The sequence below is a fragment of the Sminthopsis crassicaudata genome, chromosome 1 (assembly GCF_048593235.1).
Source record: "Sminthopsis crassicaudata isolate SCR6 chromosome 1, ASM4859323v1, whole genome shotgun sequence".
In the NCBI taxonomy this organism is placed as follows: domain Eukaryota; kingdom Metazoa; phylum Chordata; class Mammalia; order Dasyuromorphia; family Dasyuridae; genus Sminthopsis; species Sminthopsis crassicaudata.
This window is the reverse complement of record NC_133617.1, coordinates 401,828,361-401,851,592: the sequence shown is the minus strand read 5'-3', so window position 1 is coordinate 401,851,592 and position 23,232 is coordinate 401,828,361. Positions and strand designations below refer to the sequence as shown.

The following is a 23,232-nucleotide window of genomic DNA, read 5'->3' as shown; positions in this document are numbered from 1 at the left end:
ATTCCGCTGGCATAGCTTGTGAAAACCTAGGGTCATCTCCTTGTCATGGTGAAGTAGTGAAAGAGGACATTAATAGATACAGTTCCTTTCAACCTGCTAAAATGCACATTTTTCCATTTGTTTATAATGTACTATTTATGTTGCAATATTTTCTTCTGCTGATTTTTTTTTTTGTTTTGTTTTCTCAGCTGTACTTTCTTTATATTTCATAAGTTTAATTTTGCCAAAATGACTCTGGCAATGTAATTTTAAAATTCATGTGTATATATAATTTTAGACAAGAAAACTTTATTTTTCAATTATTCCTTTTAGTCATAGTAGGGATAAACAACCCCCAATTGGAATAGCTATATAATCAAAACAGAATATTGTTTTGTTTTGTTTTTTAAATGCCTTAACGTTGATTAATCAATGTACCAGGTTCATGGGTTACTTCACTGATTAGGATATCAATGGAAAGCCTCTGTAGTAACATATTTTGAGCCTCATTTAGGAATTCTTAAAATAGCATATGAAATTTCAGATTATCCAACTATTTAAAATATCAAGGTATTTTAAATTAAAACTGACATCTAATATTGTGATCCCAAATCTAAAAAAGTTCATCTCCTTTTTCTCTGCATTTTAATAAAACATTGGGTTAATAGATTGTTAATGCAAAGAAGTATGGTTTTTTTTTTTACATTTTTTGACACTGACTTAAGTGTCAAGATTAAGAATAAATTGGAAAATCTTTTTTAAAGTCCACCTAAATTTTCAAAAGAAACCTTGGTTTAATCTATAAAATAATTCAATTCAACAAACATTTATAAAGAACCTATTAATATTCAAAGTATCATGCCAGATCCTGGCAAAATAAAATGATAAATAGGCCCTTTCTTAGTGGAGCCCATACTCTAAGAGAGATAGTAAAACAAACACAAATAATAAATAGAAGAAAAGTAAGAAAGATACAAAGTATGTTAGGTGGGTAATCGGGACAAAAATGAATACTGAATAGAAGGGGCAGATGGGAATGGAGAGAAGATTTCTAGGAGCAGTTAGTTTCTGAGCTGTGTTTTTGAAGGAATCCAGAAGTTGGGATCACTTAGTCATTCAAATCCAAATTAATTGAAAATCTGTGAAATCTTTACCTGGGAGTTCTTTTGGGCCTGTTACACAGTCATACTTAGATAAAGATATTTTGATGACTTTGATGCTTCCCAAAGTGGGTCAGTGGGAGATAAACACAATGATATATTATCAGCGTTCCTTTAAGATGCTTATAATCCTATAACACCTTATTTCCCTGATGTGACACTCTACCATACCCCCACATACATACCTATATATTCTTTGTTGTAAACATTTTGAATTTTTAAAATGTTTTCCTCACATAATTCTCCACCTCAAGATTCCCCAACCTTCTATCTCCTCTCCCTTTATTCACTTGGTTCCTAAATATTTTGTCTTCATAATACATCCCACCTCTACCTCTTCATGTATAATGTAGGTCTCACCCGGGCTTTCTAATTGATCTCCCTGATTCTAGTCTGTCCCACTCTTCAATCCATCCACACACCTACCAAACCCCACAACTACCAAAGTAATTTTAAGAAATATACACCATCAGAAACCTTCACTGTCTCTCATTTTTGCCACTTGGATAAACTCAGCAGCTTGACATTAGGGCTCTCCACATCCTGGTTCCAAACAGCCTTTACAGCCTTCTTTCTCTATATTCCCTTCATGCACTATTTATCTCCCAATCATCCAGAATAGTTTATTTCCTCCCCTTGTACACTTGCCCAAGCTGCCCTCTCTGAATAACTTGCGCACCCTCTTCCATTCGAACTCTTTATCTTCCTCCAAGATTTGACACTCTTGTAAAGTCTCCCCGATTGCCTCCCAATTTGACCCCTACAAATTATTAGTATCCTCTTCCTCCTCAGATTACTTTATATGTATGTATTTGTGTATATAAATTAGATGAGGGCAAAGACTATTTGGCTTTTGTCTTTATATCACCGGCACCTAGCATATCACCTTGCATATAATAGAAAATAAATGTTTGTTGAATTGAATTGGTCCTTATTTTTCTTACTTTGAAACAGCAGCTACTGCTGTTATTAAAAACTTCTCTTAAACCAAGCTTCCCTTGTCATTTCTAAGGCAGAGAAGCAATATTCAGATTATTTTTCCTTGGGCAAGATTGGGGGAAGGGAGAGCAAGTCACCACTCTCTTGGCAAGCTGCCACTCATTTCCTCCTCCCCTTTATATGTTTCAAGAGGACTATAGCTGCAGAGATGTTCTCCCTGGGGAAAGCAAGAAATAAAACAAAAACAAAAACTCCTGAAGACAGAAAAGTAAGCTGGCTGCTTCAGATAGTTGATTCTCTTTATTAAGGGTCAAAAGTTCTAAAGTTCAAAATCTGAAACGTGAAAGGAAACCCTAATTGTTAACACCATTTTTCTTGCAAATCACTTTTTTATTCTTTGCATGTTGTCATCTCCTTCCCATTTTCTTTCTGCCAAGCCCAGAAACTCATTTTTACATACCAAAGGTCCTACTGTTTTTTTGTTTTTTAGTAACTAACTAGCAGGAATAGGTCATTTTCAGTGTTCTCTGAAATCTAGGACCTATAAAGGTGACCTTTAAATGGTCAAAAAGGAAAAGCGTGTTTTACTGCTTGGCTTAAAAATATTTTGTAAATATTTTATAAATATAAGAAATAATATGTATTATTATGTAAAAATATAAATAAATGTCACTTGGAATTGTGTCCTCTTTTATAATATAAATAATCTTCTCCCAAAAGATTTATTTGAGACACTTTCCCTAAAGTAGAGCTTGGTAAAATTTAGTTTGGATTATTCATATTTTTATAGTTTAGTGACCTGTGATTCTTTTGGAGATAATTCTATATGGGGTTGTCATTATTATTTTCTCACCTTTCTGGAAATTCTACTATTTTATGGATACTGTATGCCATTCTATATATAGAATATATTTTTAGGAATTATTCTTGATGAGGAGTAAACTGAGGTCTAAACAGAGATGGGTCAGTTGCTTTCTCTCTCCTTCCTTCCCCAAAGTAACCAAGGGTGGGTTCGGCAGCAAAGGAATTTGCTACTTAATGCTGTATGGAAACATAGTCTTTATTGATTAGAATGGAAACACTGGAGAGCCGGTGGGCAAAATGGCTGCATGGTACAAGGCCCATTTTGCAAAAAGTAGATTTTTGAGTTCCCTCTTTTATACCAGAGCACAATCATTCAGCCTGAGAGTGATGTAAATAAGATAAGGATTCTCTTGTTATCTTTTGGGGACAGACAGAAGTCTCTTCCCAAAAAGGAATTTCCTGATGGCATTTGGTCTGTCTGAGCAGATTAGAATGGGGGCTGTAAAACCCCAGCCAGCTCAGATAGCCCAAACTAGTTTGACCACATCTTGTATCAAAGGTCCAAGTCCCAAAGGAAGTTGGAGATCAAACAAAGAATATCAAGGGGCTACCGCCCCCAACAATTCTGAAGTGAGAAGGCTCTAATATTTCCTTTAGGAAGGAATTAACTGAAATAAATGTTAAGCTTGCTCCCTGTGTTAATACAAATAATGGACAAAAATATTAAATATTAAAATATTTTGAAAGTTTATGAGATATCTGCATTCTCATGGAAAAGTTTTTAGTAAATTAATCATGTCTGAGAAATAACTGATATAACCAACAAGTTTCAAGATATATATATTTCTACTTTGCTGTTTGCTTTGGAGTTTGGAGAGAAGAAAGGTGTTGTAGGAAAGAAGGGATAAAGAGGCAAGATATTCTTAAGAGCTTACTTTATGCAAAGCTCTAGATATTAGGGGAAGTTAATTTTTAAAAAAAATCTTAGAATCTCAAGTTCCCAGGGAGTTGAGAGTATCTGGGGAAATTGAGAGGAAATGCCAAAGCAGGTTTACATAGTTGTTAAGGTTAGGAAGTTCAGGGCACTTTTATACTCAGTTATCGCCTTTTTGTTCTCGTTCTCTCTCTCTCTCTCTCTCTCTCTCTCTCTCTCTCTCTCTCTCTCTCTCTCTCTCTCTCTCTCTCTCTCTCTCTTCTCTCTCTCTCTCTCTCTCTCTCTCTCCTCTCTCTGTCTCTCTCTCTCTCTCTCTCTCTCTCTCTCTCTCTCTCTCTCTCTTTTCTCTCTCTCTCTCTCTCTCTCTCTCTCTCTCTCTCTCCTCTCTCTGTCTCTCTCTCTCCTCTCTCTCTCTCTCTCTCTCTCTCTCTCTCTCTCTCTCTCTCTCTCTCTCTCTCTCTCCTCTCTCTGTCTCTCTCTCTCTCTCTCTCTCTCTCTCTCTCTCTCTCTCTCTCTCTCTCTCTCTCTCTCTCTCACGCATGCGCGCTTTTTTTTTTTTTTAAATATTTATGACATCACTTGTGGTATTCCTTTAATGACATTTGTCTAAGACTGTACTTTGTATGACTTTGTTTTCTAGGCTTCTGGAGCAAGTTCAGCTTGAATCTAGCCGACCATTACGGAACCCATTGACATTCCAAAACCATATATATACATATATATGTATTTGTGTATGTGTGTATATATATATGTATATGTATACATAATCAGCCAAAATCAGAGAAAAGGAACAGGGATTTAATACTTTTTTTAAGATTATTTTTGTCAAACATGGACTCCTTTCATACGGGTGGCTTTTACAGGCAATTTTAGTCATTTAGTTTTTTCAATAGTAATTGTATTAATGGAAATGTTAAGATTCATATCTGATGAAGGTTTTTAATAACTTAGAGGAGGATTGAGTTAATAATTATTTTAAGTAAAAGCATTAGACCAAATTCTTTGTCCAAAATACAAAAATTTATTAATGGGGTCAAATTCCCCAAAATATGCATTATATTCAGAGTCTGTTTTATAGATCCTTAAGCCCAAATGAATGGGACAGACTATTTGGGCATATATATATATATATATATATATATATATATATATATATATATATATATATATATATATATATATATATATATATATATATATATATATATATATATATATATATATATATAATTTTCCAGCTAAATTAGACATTAATTTAAATCCTTGCCTTTAAAAAGCTTCTCTATACAAGGAAGTCATGAGATTAGGTGGCATTTTACATACAAATGGGCCCAGAATCAATTTCCATTCTAAATCATGAATTTATTAATTATCATTAAAAAGTAAACAGATCCTCAGGTATTTTTAGGTGGCCCTTAAAACTTATGTCAAAGGGAATAGCAAAAAGAATAGATATTTTCTGATGTAAACTTTTTCTTCTTATATCACTTTTTCCTTTTCTTTTTGATTTCAGTAACTTCCTCGGTACTTCTGTGCCCTGGCCTTAGAAGGGCATATGTTCCATAAACAAACAGCTGAGCAAACTGCCAACTATGAAAGTTGAGCATTTAAATATCTGTATCTTGGTTTTGCTGACTTAATCATGCTGGTAAAAAGAAAGCAGGGACAGAAATGCAAAAATTACTTAAAACTTTTGTGACTTTGAGTCAGTTCTAGGAACTATCCATTGATTTCAGGATAAATGGCCATTTTATTTCATTGCTTGTGATCAAATGTGTAAACCATGTCAACTCAGCCTGGCAGGTGCTTCTCACTATGAAAATCATGGAGTATCCAATGATACAGTGACTACAAAAGAACTGGTTCATGTTTTGTTTTTCAAATGTTGAAAGTTTCTTTGGTTTTATTTCAACTGTCAAAGCTTACCAGATATGAATGGCTAATGTTCCATTGTTATGCTTGTTGTAATGGTGAATGCTTTAAAACAAAGTGTATTTGCTAAGAATAATTCATGATCTCTTTATGCGATAACTCCTTTTTGTTACAATTTTTTTAAAAAAGCTATTTTTGTTAATGTAAAGTAAATATTTCAGAGCAGAATTTTTAAAATTATTGCACTAAATACAGGCTCTGTAAGAAAAATAACGCCTCAGCAGTTTATCATTTCATAGAAAGAGAATCTTTTGAAAGAAAGCATGCCTTCCTATCAAGCTTAGACAATGGATTAGAATGGTGTGTATGAATGTATGTACTTTTAATGTCACCAGGACTTCATAAGCAGCTGTTTGCTAATGTGCTTCCTTTCAAAGGATTGGACCTTTAAATTGCTACAGAAGGTAAATTGTATTTTTTTTAATGACTTTGTGCTCTTTACTCAAGGTAAGCTAGCCAAATGCCTTGATTTTATTTTTAAAGTTCAAAGCAACACTTCTGATTTTTCAGAATCTTAGAAATAAGAATCTGAATTTTAAAAATACAATTTATAGCTTATGTCTTGAAAGGATCAAGGGAAGCTAACTTTGTGAGAATAACTATTTGAAGTCAGTAATTCTCCAGAAGTTAACTTCCACAATTTAAACAGTATCATTCTTTTCTATATGCAATATGGTATAGTGGAAAGAGCATTAGAAAACCTGGATTCAAGTCCCAGGCCAACTACAGATAACTTAATGTGAGTATGAGCAAGTCATTTATCCTCCCTAGGCCTCAGTTCCTCAGATTTAAAGTGAGGACATTGAACTAGATTATCTCTAAGGGCCTTTCCTGCTTTTAATTTATAATTAAATAATTTGAAATGGCAAGACTCTAATTGTGGAACTAACCAAATTCTAGTTCAAATTGATGCAAGGGAAGAATCAGTGTTCTGTTTGAATGTAGAATGACATCAGCTCCACAGCAGTTTCAGATTTTTGACAATTTAGGAACACTGGCAACCAAGTTAAGGATTGGAATCAGGGAAGATTGAATACCAAAACTGAAGTGATTACAAGTTATAAGCATTTCAGGAGTTATCACCATCCCCCACCCCCATCCCACCTCCACCCCACCCCCATGGCCTGATGGAAGTCCAGGATTTGGAAGTTTTAGGTTCTACTCACTTGGACATCCTGACATCATGGATTCTTGCTGCTTCCTGTTCCATGTGCTTGCAACCTCTGCTGTTTGGAAGCCACCAGAAATGCTTTCTTAATATCATTTGCAACTAGAACTGTAATCAGAAAGAAATTTTGTATTTTTGTATAACTTGACTGTGTGCCATTTTATATAACTGGCCCTGTTTTGCAAATAAATTTTGTTTTACTAACACTGTGTTTAGAGATTATGGTCAACGCTTTTTTATGGTTAAATGTAATGTCAAAGTCAGAAATTAACACCAAGGTAGTCGCCCTTAATAAAGCAGTGTGTAAATTTGTGTGGATATATAGAATATATATGTATGTTTATATATATATATATTTTTATATATAGGTTCAAATATATATGTATATATCACACAGTCTCTCACACACAGATATGATTAAATTGCTAGTTTCTTTTCCACTTCCATACCAATTCCATTCTTTGCCTAATCAGAACAAAGCCTCACACAACTCTTCCTAGCAATATATAAATGTTTTGAGCTGATGCTTTGGATAAAATAACACTGCTGTCTTTCATTCATTGCAAATCATCCCACTACTAGATATAGGCTGCCTTCTTGCTGTCCGCCTGTTGCTTCCATCTCTTGACCAAGTGAGAAGAATAAGATGAGTTGAAAATTTAAATTGTCTTTAAAATATGGTTTTCTGAGCAACTTTAGCTATTGTGCTCAGAATAATGACTTTTATCTACCTGCAAAATGAAACTTCATAGCTCTCTCCACAGTTGATCTTTTTGGAGGGAAATTCTCATAATATGTTAGTGTTCTAAATATTGTCAATGTTAGAGAAGTGACACCATTTCTGTCAAGTGGTCACCAGGGCTCTATTGTGAGATTATAATGTTTCCAGATTCATTGTTCTGCTTCTAGGAAGAGAAGATGCTATTGAAATAATTTCAGGTAAAAGAAAGAGTTAAGATTAAGATTTTGATTTGTTTTTCTAAAGCTTTATCAGCTTTAGAATCCCTTGAGCTTAAGAGGTTATTCCTTAAATGGGAGTTATTCTTAAGTTTTTTCAGCATCTGAGTGGGATGAAATTTGTAGAAGCTCTATATTACTTCCACCTCAATTCTTTTTACCAAAAAAAAAAAAAATTATATATATACATATATATGTATATATATAATACTAGAAATAAATGGTTCATTTTTGGAAAAGGTCTCATTATTATATTTTTTTTCAGCAAAGGGGCATCAAGCAGCTGAGTTTAAGCTCTCCTCGGCCCCTCTGACCTCAGCCTCTAAGGGCATCCTTGCCTTCCCAAGGCAGTGATTCAGGAGCTCACCTGGACAGTGGGGTTGGTGAGGATTTAAACCCCTTCATTTGACATGAGCTATTTTATCTTCAGAATGATATCACTCTCCCTTCCTCAAAGCAGCAACCATCACTGTAATCACCACGTGTATCCAAGGACATGTCACCACTTCTGAGACTTCAGCCTTTGTTCCACAACTAGCCACTAAGTTCATGGTCAGAATAGCCCAAGATGTAATCCTGCTTGGAAATATATATTTCTGAGGTCAGTTCCAAAACTAGGGTTCTCTATTAGGAAGACTTTATTTTATTCTATATTGGAGATTATTATGGGAAAAGTTGGTTCACTTTGATATCTAGGATGGGCTTTTTAATAAAAGTACATCAGGAGGTTTTCCTTGACCATTTTGACAAGGTGATAACCAAAATGCTGGGGGGAAATAAAAAAATAAATATATATATATATATATATGTATATGTGTGTGTGTATATATATATATATATATATATACACACACACACATACATACATATATACACACACATACATACATACATATATATATATATATAAACCCTTCTGCAGTTGTTTCCCCCTCTCCCCTTAATCTTCATTTTTAGAGTCCTTTCTCTAGGGACAAAAACCAAGAGTCTCAGAGAGTAAGGCTTCTGATTGAAATAGTCTTTCTTCCAAAAGGGCTCAAGATTTACCCTTAGATAAGCGATCTCTGTTCTCCAACTGCTAGTTCTCCCCTCTGCTATCAGTGGTCCTTGTTGTCCTTTCTCAGTCCATTAGGGCATGTCAGGCAGAAACAGCTTAAACTCCAATATCTTGTCAATATGCCTGCTGCAGTTAATTTGTGGCTTCTTTTTTTATGTTCACACTGAGAAACTGTTATAACTCGCTTGGAGTTGTTCATATGTATTCTGTGAATGTTTATTGGCTTATTGTGGATCCATAATACTGAATGCGTATGACAGAGATTTGTGTGTTATGTTTTCACAGCATAAAGCGCCTTTTGCATTGAATGCATATGAATGTATTTTTGTGTATTTAAAGAATGCATGTTAAAATTTTCAGAAGTAGTTACTGTTCACATACAGTCACTGCTTTTTGAATCTACCAATTTTTGTTTAATGGGACCAAGCCCACATTTTGAAAAAGCAGCTTGGTGGGGTTCATTTTACAAACAAATTCTTTGTGAGTGTGCCAAAAGAAACTGTCAAACTAGCAAACTTGGGGGGGTGAAGAACACAACATGTTGTATACTTTAAAAAGTCAAAAATTTTAGTAGGTTTTTGGGCCAAATTGTGACACTTCAGTGTTTCACCAAGAAAGAAATTAACTTATCAGATTTTAATCTTTGAAAATAACCCATGTCATATAGAAAACATAAATGAAAGTTTTTAAAACTAAAAAATTTCCATGGCAAGCTATTCTTTTCTAAGGAAACTCTATATATCCCTCTTTCTTCCTATGTCACACCTGAGGTTTTTATATTTTAAAAAACAAAAAACTCTCTGAAGCTTTTATGGTATCAACAGTGGTCATTTTTTGTAAGCTACATGGAAAGGATTTCAATTCGACATTTTCTATGATGTTTCATTTGTAAATATAACTTATTTTAAAAACAAAAAAGGCATCTATGTATTTGGCTGACTTTCCCCTGCAATTTTGATACACAATTTAATCAAATGGCATTTCCTAAAAGTTAAACAACTCTGACCAAGAGACTGAACTAAATTTTTGAGAGAAAGTGGCCAAGTTCATGGATGACCTAACAGGACCTGTATGCAGGTGAAAACATTATGGTTTGCAAATGTTTCATTTATTTTTCACCTTTACCTGACAAAACCTGATTTCAGCATTCAACTTTGAGCAGCTTTTTCTTCAAAAAATGCACAAATAGGGCCACCATTTTCTAACCTCATAGTTGATCTGTTTTTAAATTTATCCTTAACTCAAGTGGTGATATAAATTGGAAACCATAGCTCTTGCTTAGAATCTTTTCTGATCACTATTTCTATCTAACTTTCTGCCAGCCTAGGGAAAAAAAGCATCATGGATTTAAACAATAAATATCTTCTGAACCATGAAGGTTAGTTCTGATTATTAAAGATATTAAAATTTTCTTTGATCAGTTCAGATGGTTGGTAGGAGAATAGGAGTAATGTAATAATGACTACTGGCTTTAGAATAAAAAAAAAATTTTTTTTTCCACGAGGAAAAATATTCCACTTTACTAAAGTCTTTATTGCTTCTTAACCTACCAGCATGCCTTCTCTGTCTCTATTCTAACTTGTATATGAGAGGCTCCTTAGAAATCTTGATCCAGTTTCCTCAATATATTAGTCTTTTTTCCCCTTAAATTAAACTGGCATCTGATCAATTTAGGATAAGGACCTAACTAGCAAACAAATTTAGTGAAGAAGAAGAAAAAAAAAAAAAAGAAAAAGAAAAAAAACTTGAGTGATCACATGTGTTGGGGAAGCAACTAAAGACAATGAGTTTTCCTACTTAAGTTTTCCTGCTTTACTAAGTATTTCTACTATTTCTACACCTACCTCAGTGGAACCTCTCTAAGCAAATGTGCTATTGGGAGTGCCTGGGGATTTTTCCACATTAGTAACTTCTTACTACATAACAGTTCTGGGCCTTCAGCACACAGCATCATTTTGTCTGATAAAAGTGGGCAAAAATTCCTGAGCATTTTATAGTTTAAGAGGATCCTTAAAGAGGAATTTACATCAGCTGTAAAAATCTAATACAGCATCTTAAGAAGCAGCCACATAGCAAAAATCTGGGATTTTCTTATTAATAATCTCTAGGTAGGTGCTAGTATTAGGGGAAAAAAGGTCAGGCTGCCCTCTGGAACACTAATAATGAGATCTTTTCAAATTAGTCTATGTAGAGGCAGGTTTTATCATCCCCTGTGCATTTTAAACTTGTATAGAATATTAAGAGGGGCCAGAGTTCAGGAGTGGGTTTCTAAACCTAAAAATGGCCGTTGTCACTGGTATAAGAGACATGTTCTGTTCATATGCTACTTACTCATTGTTAAGAAGGAAGAATTAATTTTGAATTGCCTTTTTTAGGGGTTGGAATGAATTTGTGTTGTTCCATCTACATTCAAGTACCTATTGGTCCCACTTGTTCCTTTAATTTAATACATGTGTGTGCTGTAATTCAAGGCATTAGCAAGAAGGTGGGGGTAAGAATACTTTATTTGGATATTTTTTGAAAATCTAGATGAGAACCGAATCTCTGGTTGCTCTCTTATTCAGACACTGCAGTCATGCAAGTCACTTTCCCTATTATGAGACAAGTAGGATGAGCACTAACTCATTCCAGGTGCTATTCTAGTTGACAATTTTATCATTTATTTATAGGTAGAATGTAACTTTTTTCTACTTGTGGCTCTTGGTGAGCCAAGGGACGATCCTTTGATTTTCTTTAAGATTCTATTAGATATATTCCATAGAAGATTGATGAGACATCTTCTGAGGTTAATATTTTGAGATAAAAATTATTAAATCCAACTCATTTTCAAGACTGTTGTGACCTCTTTCACACCAAACAACTTCTCTTCCATAAATACAAGAGAAACCTCTATACATATCTTTCCCTCTCCTCTCCTTTACTTTTGTGCTTCAAATGCTCTTCATTACTTATTTCTTCATATCAAACTATTTGATGCTCTGCTGTCAAAATAAGTCATTATTTGGAGGGAGGTAACTGCATATCTGTTTCTCCTCTCTTTATGTGACTATTAAAATCACAAAATTCAGACTCTTCTTGTGATTCTCTCCCTGCTATGTTAGGTTTATTAAAAAAGTTTTCAAACACTCATGTTTTCTTCATATATCAGATACAGTCACAGACAACATACACCAAACCACTGGAGTGACTTTACTGTGGCTAAATTGATTGATGGGCAACACGCCTTTGAGGATAGAACTTTTTTCCTTTAAATTAAAAAAAAAAAAAAAAAAAGATTGTGAAAGGGAAAATCCCTGCCAAAGAAACAAGGTTGCTTTGGAAAACCACCAAATGATTGTATTCACTTCAACAGTAACAAAAAGGGAAAGTGAAAAGCAGTTATTGGAATCCTTCAAAGCATCTTGAGTTTGAGAAAGGGCTTCTCAGAAAAGCAATGAGTCTTTTAACCATTGTAAATCATTAATATTTACAGAGAAGAAAACCCCATAACAGTATTCTTCCACCAAAGCACCCTATAATGTTTGCTATGATTTCTCATTCCTGTGAAGTAATCTTAGAAAAGTGTTTGCTGCTCTATGATTCTGCTCAATTTTAAAGAGGCAGCATAGTATAGGGGAAAGAGCACTAGATTTAAGTCAGTGTTCAAATATTGTCTCTGATACTTGTTTGCTGGTTGACTGTGGGCAAGTCACTTCACTTCTGAGCCTCAGTTTCCTCATCTGTAAAATGGGGATAAAATCTTCAGTACCTACCTCACAGGGTTGTTGTGAGGATAAAGGGAGATAATGTATGTAAAGCGCTTTGCAAAACTTAAAGCGCTATATAAATAGCAATTATTATTAATACCTTGGGAAAAAAGTAGATATGTCTTATGGACTCAAGTCTGGATCATTTCATATCCTAAAAATAATTTTGTGCATCAGGTCCTGTCTCTCTCTCTTTTGGACTTGGATAAGATGGCTTAAGCCCTATTCAAATACTATAGTTTGGTATCTTTTTTAACTTAATAGTTTGGGGATTGTTATTGACTACAGCTTAATTGTATGGTGTTGGCCCAGTGGGGAAGTCAAGCATACAATTGGAAATGCCCCCCACAGAAGGAGCTGTATCTTGAGTATTTCTGGGTATTATTATTTACCCAATGCAAACTTGTTAGATGGAGCACTCATGCTTCTAACTTTCAAATTATGTCTATTAAACAATTAACTTTGTGGAGTTATAGAATCTTGCTGGTAAACTTGCTGCCAAGAGCTCTGACTTGGATGGAATTCCATCTGGCTTGAGAGAGAAACACGATAACGTGAGGGAGAATTTGAAATGTTTTGTTGTGCAAAACTATAAATGGGGGAAGGGGAAAATAATACCAGTGCTGATCTAATGATAGGTTGTCTATGTATACCGACTCAGTTTCCAGAATTCTAATGCAAACTGTATTTTAGTCTAACAAATGTATAGAATTTTTTATGTAACAAATAAAATTTTTTAGGAAAATGTCCTCTTGTCTACTCAATTCTTCTGCCTATTCATTTGGTTAGTGTTCAACCTATAGCTGGCTCTTACATCTATTTTTTTTTAGGTCAAAATGACACAGTATTTCAGAATTTCCTGACTCTTCCCTCAGAAACCTTGAGGGACCAGATACTATATTTGACCTTAGCCAAAAGACTGAGAAGTGATAATAGAGGGACTAAATACAATGATAAGATTTCTAAAGTACAGAGGTCCCTATTGCACAGGTATCCTATACAGCTGAAGTTAGCATATACATATTAATGTTACAGCTGAAGAAATATTCCAAGCATTGTGGAACGGTGGCCTTTTGACAACCGGTGAACAATTGAGAATATATATTGTTCAAGAGTGCTCTTTGTATGGAGTGGTGGATGGCATTTTAATACATCAATCTAGAAGCTGTCTTGCATGGCAGATGTGTAATTAGGACGGGTGGTGAATGGTTTTTTCCAGTGGGAGTACTAGCAGGCACTTTCTAGTCTGATATGTTATCCATTATCTGTCCTATCCAGAAACCTTTCTCATTTGTTGTTTATATTTCCTATTGTAATCTACCTCTATTGCACCAAATAACTTCACTGATTTTCTTTTGTAACTTTGATAAGATAACCAATCAGCCAAGAAAAGGTATAGAAGAAATAGAGGAGACTGGTAGAATCTGAATTTGCTCTTTTGTGGAGAGGAAGAGAACTAAACACTAATATTATAATAATAATAATATAAGTGCTGTGCTAAGAACTTTTTACAAATATTAACTAATTTGATCTGTAGAAATTGAGATGAAAAAGTAAATGTATCTGAGAGAAAAGGAAAGTTTAAAGTATCTCTTCTAATTGAATGTGTCTCAAGTGAATAATTCACTTTGAAACATGTATAGTCTCAAAATAAAGGTGGTGTAACACAGTGGAAAGCACTGGATTTGGAGCCCAAGTCTATCAGATTGCCTCTCAGACCACTTTAGCAGATTCATGATAATTTTAGTAGCCACCCTAAACTTTTTGACTTCTTGGAATCTAAGGGCTGGAATCTCTAGTTTGTGCTATCCCTTTTGAAATGTATGATGATCAAAATTGAATGTAATATTCCATTTGTGGATTAATTAGGCCTGAATTTAGTAGAACTATCACCTCCCTCATTATAGATATCAATATCTATTAATACCACTTATGATTATGTGTTTGTATTTTCAACTGCCACATCAAATTGTTCACTCCTATGAAACTTGAGAGTTCATTAAATTATAAGGTCCTTTTTACATGAATTGTTGCCCAGCTATCTCTCCTTTATCTTTGTACCATTGTTTTTTTGAACCCAAGTATAAAATTTTATATTTATCCCTAAATTTCAGTCTATTATGTTTAGTCCATTTTTCTAGCATCACAACATCTATTTTGACTTTGATGCTATTATCTAATATAAACTGAAGCACATATAAATCACTCTCTGTCATTTTAAAATTTATAGCCTGGCTCCATCCTACCTTTCTAGCTCTATTACATATTCCTTCCTATGTTCATATTTTTGTATTGATCATCCCCCATACCTAGAATTCTCTTTCCCCTCTTGTCTCCCTCTTAGAATTCTTAATTTCCTTCAAGATTTACATGTAACTCTGCCTTCTAAATGAAGTTTTTATAAGTGATCCCCCCCAGTTACTAGTACTTTCCCCTTTAAGACCACCCTGAATCGATTTTGTAATTACCTGTATACCTATATGTCTCCCAAAAGAATATAAACCTTTTGAAGATGGAGATTATTTTTTTTTTATTTCTTCAGTGCCTAGCACAAAACTTACAGCAGATACTTAATAAATGATCATTGGTTAATTGACAAAAAAAAAAACAAACAACAACAAAAAAAAACCCTTATCATCCTGGCCTTGTATTATTCACAAATTTAATGAGTATGCTGTGTTTTTTCTCATTTTTTTCACTATTGTCTTATTTTATTTTTTTATTAATTTTATAATTATAACTTTTTTTGACAGTACATATGCATGGGTAATTTTTTACAACATTATCCCTTGTACTCCCTTCTATTCCGAATTTTCCCCCCTTCCCTCCCCCCTCCCCTAGATGGCAGGCATTCCCATACATGTTAAATATGTTATAGTATATCCTAGATACAATATATGTGTGCAGAACTGAATTTTTTTGTTGCACAGGAAGAACTGTATTCAGAAGGTAAAAATAGCCTGGGAAGAAAAACAAAAATGCAAACAGTTTACACTCATTTCCCAGTGTTCCTTCTCTGGGTGTAGCTGACTCTGTCCATCATTGATTAATTGGATCTGAAATAGATCTTCTCTTTGTCGAAGATATCCACTTCCATCAGAATATATCCTCATACAGTATCATTGTTGAAGTGTATAATGATCTCCTGGTTCTGCTCGTTTCACTCAGCATCAGTTGATGTAAGTCTCTCCAAGCCTCTCTGTATTCGTCCTGCTGGTTATTTCTTACAGAGCAATAATATTCCATAACCTTCATATACCATAATTTACCCAACCATTCTCCAATTGATGGACATCCAATCATCTTCCAGTTTCTAGCCACTACGAAAAGAGCTGCCACAAACATTTTGGCACATATAGGTCCCTTTCCGCTCTTTAGTATTTCCTTGGGATATAAGCCCAGGAGTAGCACTGCTGAATCAAAGGGTATGCACAGTTTGATAACTTTTGGGGCATAATTCCAGATTGCTCTCCAGAATGGTTGGATTCTTTCACAACTCCACCAACAATGCATCAGTGTCCCAGTTTTCCCACAGCCCCTCCAATATTCATCATTATTTGTTCCTGTCATCTTAGCCAATCTGACAGGTGTGTAATGATACCTCAGAATTGTTTTAATTTGCATTTCTCTGATCAGTAGTGATTTGGAACACTCTTTCATATGAGTGGAAATAGTTTCAGTTTCATCATCTGAGAATTGTCTGTTCATATCCTTTTGACCATTTATCAATTGGAGAATGGCTTGATTTCTTATAAATTAAAGTCAATTCTCTGTATATTTTGGAGATGAGGCCTTTATCAGAACCTTTAACTGTAAAAATGTTTTCCCAATTTGTTACTTCCCTTCTAATCTTGTTTGCATTAGTTTTGTTTGTGCAGAAACTTTTTAATTTGGTGTAATCAAAATTTTCTATTTTGTGATCAGTAATGATCTCTAGTTCTCCTCTGGTCATAAATTCCTTCCTCTTCCACAAGTCTGAGAAGTAAACTATCCTATGTTCCTCTAATTTATTTATGATCTCATTCTTTAGAGCATGCTGTTTTAACTTATGTTATTGTTAAAAACAGAACTCTAGGTCACTCCATTAGAAACCTAGGTTACTTTTTCCAGGTTGACACAAATCTATTAAACTTTCTGATCTAGGGCTCTGTCCTTGGCTCTATTTTGCTTGATATTTTTTAACAGCATGAATAACAACAGATGACATAATTTGCGAATCATATATAAAGATATATATGAATATGGGCACATAAATGCCAATACCTACAAGTGAGGGGAGAGGCAGTGTTTTACAGTGGACAGAAAGGTAGCCTTAAAGCTAAGAAGTCCTGGATTCATGTCTTGCTTCTAACAAATACTAAATATGTGATGCTAGTCAAGTCAATTAACCTCCTAGTCCTAGACATTGTCTATGTCACTTCCTTTAAAAACTATAAGTTGGTAGGGGCAGCTAGGTGGCGCAGTGGATAGATCACCAGCCCTGAAGTTAGGAGGATCTGAGTTCAAATTTGAGCTCAATCACTTAACACTTCCTAGCTGTGTGACCCTGGGCAAGTCACTTCACCCCAATTGCCTCAGCAAAACAAACAAACAAACAAAAACATTGGTAGAAGTTTCTATTCCCTGTCCATATATCTTAAATAAATAAATGATAAATGTGTGTATGTATATCTGCATGTATACACACATACATACATGTATGTTCAGTACAGCCCTAATTTCTCCTAAACTATAATCCCATATTACCAATTACCTCTTGGAGACTTCCAACTGGATACCCTATGGGCATTTCACAGTCAACATGTCCAAAATGGAACTCTGTCTTTTCCCCAAAATCATTTCTGCCTTTTAGTCTTCAAGTTTGCAACCTCAGAATCAGCCTTGATTCTTCTTCCTCTTCCACATCCAATTAATGTGAAAAACTTCAGTTTTTCTTCACAGCACTTCATGTCCATCCTATTCCTTCCAGTCATATGGTAAAGTCACCAGCCTCTTCTCCTCATCTCACCTTGATTTTTGCTTTAGTCTCTTAATTGGTGACCACTTTCTTTCTCCACATAATTGCTAAAGTGATATTCCTAAAACACAAGTTTAACCACATCACAATCACTTTTTGAACCCGTTAATAGCTACCTATTACTCTCTGTGTTCAAAAACAAACTCCTTTATTTGGCATTTGAAATTCTTCATAGTCTCTCTCCGAAGTAGATACCTGTCCAGGTTTATTTTACTTTACTCTCCTTCATCACCTTACAATCTAGCCATCTTCTATCTCAGAATCCTTACATAAACTGCCCCCATATCTGTGACACATTACTTCCTTCCATTTAAACAATACCTAGATCTTTTCAAACCTTAGCCTTTCCTGATCTCCTCCCTCAAGATGCAAGGGACCTCCAGTTACTTTGTATAAAATATATTTATTTTGTGTGTAGTATATATTTATTTAGCTATATACATAGTTGATACCTTCTGATGGAATGTAAACTTTTTATAGGTTAAGAAGTATTTCATTTTTATCTTTGTGTTTTTAGTGCTTTGGATGATGCTTGAATGTCATTTATAAATACTTGCTAGTTGACTATTCAACTATTAATATTGCTTGGGTCATTCAGCTAGTTCTGTATTCTCCAACATTTCTCAGTCTTATTCACAAGAATATTGTTAGCATTTTTGTCAAATGCATTTCTGAAATCCTGTATATACTTATTTCTTATGATCTACAAGCCTAGTATACTTATCCAAAAAAAATTTAATTTAGTGTAATCTGGGATGACTTTATTATAATTCAATTTGGGTTCAACAGACATTTATTAATTACAAGACACTAAACTAGACTTGGGATACAAAGACCAAAACAACAACCCAAGTCCCTCTCCTCAAGGAAACCTATGCTGAATTGAAAAATTTGTCTTTCCCCATCCCTTAAATTGATTTCAAATCATCCCTTCTAAAAGTTGAAATCAAATTCACTAAATCATCATTTGAAGAAGCTACCTTCTCCACACCTTGGAAAATTAGAATATTTGCCCATGTCCTTGGTTCCACAATTTTTTGATAGACAGTTCCTAATGGTGGCTCAGCAGACCTTGGTTACTTCAAGTCAACTTCCTTGTCTTGGATTCCAGTTCTGTGTTAATTACTTTTATTCCTTATTTCTCAAGCTTATCATCATTTTTGTTAGAGAAAATAAAAGCAAAATAGGAATTGAATTGTTCTTCCTTTTCTCTATCATCTGTTGTTTAGTTCACCCCCCCAAGAAGTAAGTAGCATTATCTTTCCATTGATCTCTTGCTTCCAGCATAGCTTCACCATCCCCATCTCTGCCAAAGCCCTCTCTTTGACCAAGTATTCACCACAAACCTCAGCTGACTCCATGCTTTACTACACTTTTAACAGTTATTCTTTCTGGCATTATGCTTCTCATATATTCATGCTTTATTATTCACCTCTTCTATCTCTCCTGCTTCAATCAGTAAGTCAATAAAGATTTATTAAGCACCTACTTTATGCCTTAGTCTACTGCACAGTTTTCTGTCACACCTGACACTTCTTCCTATGCAGGATTTTAGTCATGGGAACCTGTGTCTTACTCTAAACACTGTACCAGACATTCTCTCAAAATGTAGTATATATTGACTATGCTTGATTTTCTTATTTATCATGAGCTCTAGGGTACCGGAAACTTCCTTCAGATTCACTTCAGGAGCCAGTTCTTTATTAATCTAATTCACTATGTCACCTCTTATAGCTCTGAAAAGAAGAAAACCCTAACTTTAAAATGCCAACCTAGATAGTATTAGAAAGTAAGCCATAATACATAAGAAAGAAACCTAGCCAGTAAATCCCAAGATATCTTTAGAGGCATTGTTTTAGGCAGAGGGAGGGAGGAGGAGAAGGAAAGAAGGAAGAAGCAAGAGAAAATAAGAAAAAGAGAAAGCCACAGAGGAGAGACAAGATGATGGAGTATCAAGAAGCTTTCTCCATAGAATTCATCTAAAGGGATTTGTAAAATTCACTAAAGCAAATCCTATTAGGGAAATGCAAAAAATTTTTAAATACAGTCATGGTGAGTCATTTTTCCAGCCCAGGTTGACATGGGAAGATAGGTCTGTAGACCCTTGGGAAGGTGGAATGGTGCATTCCAGAGCAAGAAAGTGGCAGAAGGAAGTCTCAAATCCAAAAGATCATCCCCAGACCTATACAAGGATATTATAATAGTCTTGCATGATGTATTTGGTTCTGAAGCAGATACTAGGTAGTATATGGGAGAAGAGGGTTTAAAAGCAAGCAGTGTGATTCAGAACCCAGGAGTGGAGCAGTGTCTCCATTCCAGCTTCTAACACAGTCTGATGTCTGCAGAGGAATAACCAGTACAGAAATCCCAGAGTAAGCAAGAGCTTGTAGTTGTCCCTCTGAACTAGCAAAATTTTTTACTTGACTAGTAGTTCAGTCCAGAAGCAGTCTACTATTATGCAAACCCAAATCCAGATCAGGAGCTTGTATAGTTTAGACTAAAGGGGCACCAATCAGACTTTGTCCTGGATCAGACCACTTTGGAAACAGGGAAAGTTTGCAAGTCCCCAGCCTGAGCTATCCCTGAGATCCTAGAACAAAAAATTGAACACACCAAAAAAATAGCAATAAGATCACCCCAAATCTTCCATCCAGAAATATCTAGAACCCAGCTCTAACATCATGTCTGAAGTCAGAAAGTAACCTGGAAGAAGGAGCAAGCCAAAAAAGAAATCTATAATGAGTAGTTATAGAAATAAGTACTCCTCAGACACAAATATAGAAAAGAATAACTTAAAATGTGTACAAGCAAAACCTCAAAAAGTAAGATACTTTAGATACAAATTTAATTAAGTGTCACAGGAAAAATAAAATAAATTTTTTTAAGTTTAGAAATTCTCTTTTTTTTTTTTTTAAACCAATGAAATGAGAGGGCTGAGGCAGGACGTGACAGAATAGGAAAAGAAATGAGCTGGAATATGAAGTACTGAAAAAGGACTTAAGATCTCAGTAAAGGAAGTTTAAAGCTTTGCCTCAGTGATAAGTTTCCTGAAAATTAAAGCAGCCAACCAATGACTTCATGAGATAAAAAGAAGTATTAACAAAGTCAAAAGACTGAAAAAAATTAGTCTAAGTTGTCTCAGCAAAAACAATGATCTGGAAATCAGATCCATAAGAGGGGAAAAAAAAAAAAAAAAAAAGAATCATTGGATTATCTTAATTTTATAATTAAAAAAAAAAAAAAAAAAAGCAAAAAAACCACATCATATTTCAGGTCAAAACTCTCCAGATCTTGTAGAACCAGAGAGCAATGTGAACATAGAATTCACTAGTCATCTCTTGAGGGGGAAAAAACTTAAACGTAAATACTCAGGAACGTTATAGCAAAAATCTAGAACTTCTATCTTTTTTCAAAGTTGGTGGGGAATATCTGACTAAAGGGAGAATCAACACTTTCTTAGACCTGTCTGTGTAAACACAGTGGACAGGAATACACCCATTAGCCTAAGAGTTTCTTTTATTTTCTGATTAGATCTTGACCTGGGTAAATTTCTAAGTGAGATTTGTCATACTGGTTGTTTTCTGAATGATAAAGTAAAAAAGGGGATAAACCTTGGTTGTAATTCAATAATTAGTCATTACTACAAGAAGTAATAATTTCTCACAAAGGTAATAGAATATTATTGTGCTGTAGGAAACAGTTAAAAGAAATACTATTGTACTAGATAATGATGAATATAGTTTTAGAAAAACTTGGAAAGACTGTTCAGAATTAATTGAATAGGATCAGGAGAATAATTTATAAAAATACATCAATATGGTAAAAGCAAATAATTTTGAAGGAATTAGGAATTATGATCATTGAAATGACTAACTACAATTCTGGAGACTTAATGGTAAAATATGCTACCCACCTCTTATTCAAAATATAAGACTCAGTATGCAGAATGAGATATAATTTTTTGGACATGGCCAATATAGAATTTATTTTGCTTGACTATACATCAGGGATTTTATTTTATTTATTTTATTCTCAATTTGGAAAGGCAGGGGAAAAATTAAGAGATGAGGAGGATATGGTGGATTTTTGCTGACTGAAACAAATAAAATGCAGTAATTTTTTAAAAAAATTAAAACTACTCTCACGGCCAAAGATAGCAGCTCTTCCTATATTACCTATCTTGCTGATGTGGTTTGAGGACCAAAATTATGTAGGTAATATAGATCCCAGATGATGGTAGGCACCAAAGTTGGGGTTTAGACATGTGAAATATTCTCAATAGCTATTATCTTTGGCAAAAGGTAGATTTATTTAGGGGAATGGTTTACAAACAAAATGAATACAAAAAAGGATACAATAGACACCGGGAATTATAAATATGAAATAGAATGGGAAAGCATATGAAAGACAAGTTCATCAGTATAATTCATGATTACCCAGTAGAGAAGGAGCACCCCACAAGATTGGGGCATTCCTTTAACTGGCAGGCTAAATCCTAAAAAGGATTTAGCCCTCTAAAAGAGTTAGTTAGCTATAAGGAGAAGCGGATTGAGAAGCCCTGTGGAGTTAGGGAAGACACCACATGGCATGGGGAGGAGTAAGGAGAAAGACACTACAAGGTAGAGTGCCATGGTGAGCTGACCCAAGGAAAGGCAACAGCAAAGTCATGGATCATAAGTTGTTTTATAGGAAAAATTTAGCTTGAGCGTCTTGATATAACTTGGATTTCTAACTGGATTACCTTTAGAGGGTGGGGCCATGGAACTAAATAGATAGCCATTATCAAAGCCTTCTTCCTTCTTGCTTCTGGGATTAATTTTTATCAATTCCTCTGCTAACCACACCTAACATCAACACCTCATCACTTGCCTCTCATTTATGAAACAATTCCTAAAAGGTGGAATATGTGCCTCTCCCTTGTTATTCTGAGGTTTGGGTTTTTTGTTTTTTTTTTCATTTTCACTAAATCCTCAGCATGAATTTACTGGGATTTACTACATTTTGAGCTGCAATTAACTGGTATCTTTGATGTGTGTTTTTTTTTAATTGAAGTATTAAGTGGAACAATTAAAATGGTTAAGAAGAGACTTGTAAAGAAATTAAAAATGTCTGTTCTTTGTAGATATTTTAAAATGCTATTTTAGACAGTATAATATAAGAAACACTAAACTGGTAGGTGATTTGGGTTCAAATCCCAGTTGTCACTAAGTTATTTTCTTCTCCTTGGTTGCTTCATCTGTGGTATGAGAAATATATAATATGTTTTGTAATGCCTGAGAAACTGAGCAAGACAGAGATTAGAGAGTATTCAATACAGAATTTATTAAATGGAGAGATCCATGGTGGGTCCCAGGGCTGAAGGAGAGTATCATCTCAAAGAATCCAGCACTGAATATCAGATACAGGATTTTTTATAGGGTAACAAAAACAATGACATAATGGGGGAGGTACCTGGATGGGGATGACCTAATGAGGGGGAGGCACCTAGATGACATAATGGGAGGTACTAGAGAGGCTCCAGATATTCTAATGGTGTCTA

At 34.6% G+C, this 23,232-nt stretch overlaps 1 protein-coding gene across 2 annotated transcripts in view; it reads left to right on the top strand.

Annotated features, from left to right (window-relative positions):
- Positions 1-23,232, top strand: part of SLC44A1 (solute carrier family 44 member 1) — a 192,667-nt gene that overhangs the window by 165,808 nt on the left and 3,627 nt on the right. The window contains exon 16 of one of the 2 annotated variants that reach the window (XM_074280050.1): positions 4,457-12,143. The exons of the other annotated variant lie outside the window; for it this stretch is intronic. Within the exon in view, the coding sequence (XP_074136151.1) occupies positions 4,457-4,480 (24 nt within the window). The 3' untranslated portion in view covers positions 4,481-12,143. Of the gene's footprint in view, positions 1-4,456; positions 12,144-23,232 lie in introns of those variants that run through there. 2 annotated transcript variants of the gene reach the window in all.